This window comes from Amphiura filiformis, chromosome 15, assembly GCF_039555335.1.
Source record: "Amphiura filiformis chromosome 15, Afil_fr2py, whole genome shotgun sequence".
NCBI classification, from domain to species: domain Eukaryota; kingdom Metazoa; phylum Echinodermata; class Ophiuroidea; order Amphilepidida; family Amphiuridae; genus Amphiura; species Amphiura filiformis.
Genome location: NC_092642.1, coordinates 43,764,553 through 43,771,930, shown reverse-complemented (window position 1 = coordinate 43,771,930; position 7,378 = coordinate 43,764,553). Strand labels below are relative to the sequence as shown.

Below are 7,378 nucleotides of genomic sequence, written 5' to 3'. Positions count from 1 at the left end.
AACACCATATATATTATACTGCCCTCTCTCGGTGGCGCCACATTGGTCGTACATTTTGGGCAGGTTTTTGGGTGCATGTATGTAGAGCCACATCCTTAGTAGGCGGAGGAGGGCTTGACATTCATAAGGCCGTGTAAAATTAATATTTTGGTTCTCGTCCCTCCCTCCTCAATTTCTTGGATTTGTCAGATTTTTTTTTTTTTTTATAGATTTTTCAATTTTTTAGACTTTGGAATGATTTATGCAATCTTCATACATATAAATAAGTTTATTAGAGAACAAGCATCACTTCCAAGTCTTTTTGTGGTACTCTAGGGGTTTATCCTCAGAATCTCACATTAAAAAGGGACCTCATCGTTTCCTCGAGCACTGTTGGAGAAGACCGAAAACTTCTGACAATGCTAATTTTACATTGGGAAAAAAAAAAAAAAAAAAACACCTCCCTCCCTCATCAATTCATGAAAATCCTCTGGACGAGAACCAAAACATTAATTTTATACGGCCTAAAGGGGTATCACTCGTGAACATGGACTTTCAAAAGGCGCCCTAAAACGTGCCCCCACCGCATGAACCATGAAAGGGAGTGCTAAGGTTATGATGGAGAAAAAGGGGACAATAAGGGGGAATCCGAAAAATTTGAGCGGAAGCGAGGGGAATTCAAAGTTTTCGTTGTTCAGTGTCAAAACTCCCCCCGCATATTTTCTTTCTTAAAACAAATCTAAGCACACAAACTTTTGAGTATAGGCCAAGAGTTTGCTCATAGTTTTAATGTCTTATGTTAATTTTGATTGTATCTGAAATTAGCCTTTGTACAATTCTTTGGGCTTGATTGTCACAGCATACAAAACCATCCAGAAAGCATGTTTTTGACCCATATTTCCCAAAAGTGACCAAAAATTAATTTGACTTGCATGTAGTGCTGTATTTTTATTTTTCTGGAATCGGGAGCAAGGGCGAGGATGAGGTCTGAATGAGTTTGGAGATGAGTAACGATTATTGTGAAAAAATTGAACAAGTGAAAATGGCAACGTGCTTTAATGTAAGAAATCAATGTTTATTTTTTAGCCTTCAAAGTTCAAACACTGTCATGCCTCTTTATTTGACATACAAATATACAAAAATAAACTTACAAAATATTCTACAGTTTCAATGCAGTGTCTTTTCGGCAAAATAAGGATTCTGTTTTAAATTATTTACAGTATTCACATTATTCTTGACTTGGCTCCCCGGCTTGGCTCATGCCTACCGGAATTTAAAAAAACACGTATATTTTTAATAAAATAGTATAAAGCTATAAACTTCGAAACAAATAAAATTATTATTAACTTAGAATATTATTTAATCCCAAAAGTACTGTTCAACATGTATGTACTGATATCTTGAAATGACATTTCTGCCTTTCTTTTTCATCTGACTACTAACTATAATAGGCATACCCATCCAGCAGCCGATTTTGTTTACAAAAATTAATGAATAATTTGTATTTTTGCAAACTGCATGGTTTTAAAAACATAAAGACCTAGGCCCTATACATCTTAGCCTAAAACAAAAACAAGTTTGTTTCCCGTAAGCCGGATTTCGCTTTTGGGAGCACTTTCACCTATCATTTCGTCGTTTGTTTTTTTTTGGTTTTTTTTTTTAGTTTTAGTTTTTTTACCAAACATTTCAAGATTTTCTTTTATAATAAGATAAATTGATTATAAATAAAATTAAATATGTCAGTCAAGGATTAAACCTCTCATTCTCAAACAGTTGGCGAAAGCAGTTGTGTTGTTTTTACTGTCTTTGCTGTTTGCTGTAACTTTGTACTTTCAAAGGGTAAAATAATTGCGCCAAGGGTAAAATATACGTGCTCATGCTCATCTCAAAATGTACGTAGGCCTATCTTATCTCATTGACACTTTGTTTGAACTTCATACATTGTAATTGAACATCAATATTATTACTGATTTAATAACGTGAAATAACATTCTTGTTTTTTGACGTAGGCCTATATGCAGTATAGTACAGGGTGAGTAAAAAAAAGTGCAATTTAGAGAAAAGAATCCATTTTTATTTAAGAACCGAGTTGAACCTTTTAGGTTTTAAAACGTTTTATACCGGTATTATGGTATATCCATCAGTGACCTTGTGTGAAAAAATTAAGGAATTAGCATTTACCGTTTTGTTTTTATGACACATTTTATAGCGCCACCCAATTTTAATGTTTGTACAAGAGACATCTAAAATGTGAATGTCAGCCCAGTCTGTGTAAGGTAGATTTGGAACAACTGCCATTTTCTTAACCTCATTAGCATTGAAATCAAATGGAGCACCCAACTTGTTATTGCCCTTGGTCTTGTTTAAGGAGAAGAAACATTATTTGTTATTATTTTCATTTTACCTTTACTTTAAAGATGTTTATTTTCTATCAAAACATACAAATTTGTAAGCGGGTTTTTCAAATGTCAAAATGAAATGCGCGCAAATTGAAGTGGAGTGAATTACAAAATATCCAGTAAGTTGGACATATTGGGATTAAAAAAACTGGAGTTGGAGTCAAATGAGGTATGAAGGACTTAAAGTAATGCTAGAAAGTTTGATTGAACAGAAAAAAGAAATTAAAATAACGCAAAAATCAACCTTATTTAAGTTAAAGTCAGTTTCAGATCCGGTGCCTTTACCGTGCACTGTGTGCTCTCATTCAAAATACATGGTATCTCGTGGACAAATAACGAAATTGGGCATCCACAGCAAAAGGACTCATAAAAATTAAACGGTAGTCACGATTCATTTCATATTTTCGCAGAAGGTGGCCATTGAGTGTGGAATATATTGAATCATTCAATATTGGGAAAGTTCGACTTGGTTCTTGTATAAATATCGACTCTTTGCTCTATTGCAGTTTTTTGACTCGCCCTGTAGTTAAGTTGGGGCATTTAGAACTTAGTTTCGTGTGTTGGCCTTAAAAATGGAGTGACAACTTGTAAATGCGGTATGTGAATTCTATTTAAAACTTGGTGAAGTTGGGTACAGTTTTTTTTAAATTCACTCTGTATATACAATTATCATGATTACCAGAGGCGGATTTAAGGAAAAGGGTCCTGTCAGCAAAATATCCTGGGGCCCAATAGTAAAGAGTTGAAATCAGGAGCGTGTCTGAATTTTTGTCGGGAGGAGGGCAAGAACAAAATTTGGTAGTGATCATTAGTTCGGCCCAATGTTATGAGATACGTGCGCGTAGTGCGCGAACATTCATTCCATTTCCTATTTGAAGTAAAAGTTGATGTAGGCATTTGGTAAATTTCGCGCGAAGCGCGCAAAAATTTGCGATTTCACACTATTCTATACCCAAATCGAGGGTTTATCAGATTTGTGAGTGTTTAAACGGTACTAAAGAACAAGGAATATTTGCTTGATAGTCAAGAAGGAAGCAAAATCCCAGATTAAGGTCCAGAATCAGTTTTAATATCATAATCTGACCTCAAGGATAGGAAGCCAATACGTTCAGTTGGTACGCGTGAATTTTGACATTAGGGGGATGGGATTGGGAAATTTTTTTAAATCCAGGACCTTTTGGCGACAAAATAAGTTTATGGGACAAATGCGCGCGACAAATGTTCAGTTGGTACGCGTGAATTTTGACATTAGGGGGATGGGATTGGGAAAAATTCTTAAATCCAGGACCTTTGGCGACAAAATAAGTTTATGGGACAAATGCGCGCGAAGCGCGCGACAAATGTTGCCAATTTGAAACTAAACTGTTAAAACATGGTGCAAAAGGGGGATTTATCCCCCATCCCCACACCCCCGGATCTACGCCTATATACACCTTAGGACCAGATTTGCCTTTTGGGGGGCCCTGGGCCCGGCCAAAATTTGGAGGGCGGGCCCCAAACTCACTGTGAGGAAGGCATATGCACTCAAGTGGCTTAGTTTAATTTGATTTACGTATAAGATTGCGACAGAAGCATAACAAACGACTGGCCCTTTGTATTGACATAGCTTGACATTTAGGCCCCCGGGAACTCTGGGCCAAAATTGGCAAAATTCATATCTAAGGAGAAAGACCTTTAGGCTTAAAAGTGCATCACGGTCCATATACGGGGTCCTTTGTAGTTTTAGATCCAGCTTTGATGATACGCTTATATCTAACATTGGGGGCCCTGGACCCATGCTAGATGACCTACTTGTATTTTGAGAATGTGTAATGCTTTAGGTACCAATTAGTAGTCCTGATTCTATAGAAATTATATTCCCAAATATTAAATTTGGGCCCCTGGGGCCTTTGACCTCTTGCTGTGGCCAAAAACGGGCAAAATTTAATGAAACTTTTCAAGAATCATAAATGAGGACATAAAAAGAATGTCCTCTTGCATGCACGGGCATTATAACCTTTTCAGTACTATTCTATCTACCCACCGCACCTTTGAACCTTGCAGACAACAATTAAAGCAAAACAAAAACAAAAACAGGGGGCCCTTTGGCGGAGTTTGGCCAAAATAACAGGGGGGCCTTGTCAGCAACTGCTGACTTGCTGACAGCTTAAATCCGCCACTGATGATTACACCAAGGAATACTGGTTTAGAATAATGGAAATATTACACCTAAAGAACTTGCAAATATTGTATCAAAATTTAAATTTATAAAATATCTTCCTTTATGATATGTATGAAACTATAGCTATTATAATATCATTATTATACATACTTTTTGGTGTATAGGAACTTTTAATCAGCTGCATGACTAAATGTTGAAAACAATACAGGCCGTATCACAATGATTGATACCCATCAATTTCCAGTAATTATAGACATGATGACTGCCACATCAAATCGGATACGTACCAATCATTTGGATAGAACCAGTTTGATCTGCAATAGCTGCCAGGTGTCATAGGTTTAGATACATGTACAAAAGAATGCGGATATTGTTAAATATCCCCATCGCAGCTATTACAGATAGCGCTTTGGTAACAAGAGGCTTTTTAAATTTCTGGGTGTAGGCCTAAACACTGTACATATAGCTGCTACACTTTGACCTTTGCATATATGGTAGGGTCATCAGTTTGGATGATATCATCACCAGATTTATTCAAGTCAAGATCTGCATACACCAAGTGTTCCTCCTCATCACTGCCACCAACATCCGCGTCTATTTTCCTCCCTAAGCCTATATGTTTACCAGACGTGACCACAGGTCTGCGAGGTTGATCATCATCCAGATGACCATCCTGGTTGGAGGACTGTACATCTGTGTTAACATATAGGTTATCATCTGCAGTTCTATTGCGGTCTAGTGGTTCTTGTGGAGTAACCATCTCATATTCCCCAGTAGCTGGACGATTAGCAGGTTTACTTACACCTTTACTTTTGTTATTTTTACAACAACACATGACGATAATAATGATGATTATCATCAAAAAAAGTATAAAAGCTCCCCCAGCTGCTGCACTAATGATAATAATGTTTTGTTGTTTCATTATTGGATTTTGACCACCAAATGATGTTCTAATTTCTGGTAATTGCGTATGTTTATAAGTGGTGGTAACTTTTGAATGATCTCGACTTTGCGTCCGCAACGAAGAGCCTTCATCTGCTGTTGAAAGTTCGTTTCGAAATGTACTAGTTGTAAACTTTCTTTTCAAAGGAATAACACTGCAATTTCGGGTTTCATTTAAAGCTGGTGTTTGCATTAAACATAAAAACACTTCGTTGTAGTTGTCTGACGTCAATCTCACTCTTGTCTGAATAGTTCCTGATCCGGAAGCTAGCAGCAATTCGTTATGCAACCAAGACAAGTTTGGAGGAGGACTTCCGTCGTCTGTATCACACTGAAGGCGAACTGAATCCCCTGGTATAAAATCAATAATAGTACCAACTGTTGGAAAAACTGAACACACTGGAGATTCTTCAGTGGGTGCATGTAGAACAACCAATTCGGTTGGGACCAATATTTGCCGGTTGTAACCGTTGATTCTCAAAATATAATAAACACATTTATAAATCCCAGCGTCACTAACTTGAACATTGTCAATGTGTAGGTTGAATTCCTCTAATGTTTCATTCCCAGTAATTGTAAATCTTTCTGCATATGATTCTTCCGTAACAGCACGATTTTTAGATATATCCGTCAACTCAGACGCAACGTACCAATAAATATTGGTGTCTTCAACGTTATTTAAATCACATACGAGAGTTATAGAATGTCCTGTGGAAACTTCAACTTCAGGCCCTGATGAATAATCTACAGTTATTTCACCGTGTACAATGCATTGTATCAATGAACAAACATAAATGTTCAGTAACAAGAATACAGCGTATAAATGCAGGCGCGGAAAAGTAGCATATAGACGAGGTCGTTCCATGTCGACAATTTTCTATTTTCCCCCGCATCAAGGATTGATTTATGCAGAACAATTTCATAACAAAAAGTTAACAATTAATTTTGCCAAACTAGTTCTACTCCACCATCCATGCAGAAAACAACTTCCGCATTCCCGTTTATTTTGTTCATATAACCATGATAACAAACTAGTGTCTCTCACGTAAAGAAGTTTTATTCGCTTTACCTAAGGGGTGACCTTAACGAAGCGTGGTATGTAAAGTTTGTACAGAGATTGTTAAAGGGCCAAAGGTCCCTGAAAGGTATCGTGCAACCTGCGACCTCCGCTATTCAGTGTTGAGGAGATTAAAGGGAAGCTTTCTAGTTTGAAATCATTTGTTTTAACCGTAGCCATGGTAACAGGAATGCTTTACGTATTTCAAGAGGGGTAATGTTATTATATAAACCATAGGCTTAGGAACCGGGGGCTTGGGGGCTCAGCCCCCCTCATTAATGTTGGTGCGGGGGCTTGAATACCTTTTATAACTCAACATTCAATTCAGGTTAGGAATGTTTGCTGGTTATGTTTAGGGGTGGTGCAATAATTATGTGTACCCGGGGGGGGGTGAATTCTCAAAATGGTCTGCCAAAAATCGCCCCCCCCTTTGGCCGTGCCAAAAACCTTTGCCCCCCCTTTCGACGTGCCAAAAACCTTTGCCCCCCTTTTGACGTGCCAAAAATCTTTGCCCACCCCTTACACATGCAAGATTTTGGGGAACCCGAATTTAAAACCTTAAATTGTCTTGACATATAATGCGAGGGCAGCGAGCAGGAAATTTTGCATATTTGAACGTGTTCGTAACGTTTTCCTACGCCTTTTAGGGCGTAATATAGAAACGGTGCCCAAAATATCTGTGCCAAAAATTGCTTGCCCCCCCTTTCGACCTGCCAAAATCGCTTGAGCCCCCCCCTTTCGACCTGCCAAAAATGCTTGCCCCCCTTTTGGCCTGCCAAAAATCTTTGCCCCCCTATAATTCACCCCAGAAGTACACATAATTATTGCACCACCCCTTAT

The 7,378-nt window shown here is 37.9% G+C and overlaps 1 protein-coding gene across 1 annotated transcript; it reads right to left on the bottom strand.

Annotated features, from left to right (window-relative positions):
- Positions 1-1,033: 1,033 nt before the first annotated feature.
- On the bottom strand, positions 1,034-6,505 carry LOC140171692 (uncharacterized). Its single transcript, XM_072194986.1, has one exon. It carries the CDS (start codon positions 6,344-6,346, stop codon positions 5,009-5,011), a length of 1,338 nt encoding a protein of 445 aa, XP_072051087.1. The 5' UTR covers positions 6,347-6,505; the 3' UTR covers positions 1,034-5,008.
- Positions 6,506-7,378: the final 873 nt, after the last annotated feature.

Bases quoted from the DNA above. Each gene is read 5' to 3' on its own strand.
- LOC140171692 (XM_072194986.1), bottom strand. From the start codon at position 6,346: ATGGAACGACCTCGTCTATATGCTACTTTTCCGCGCCTGCATTTATAC.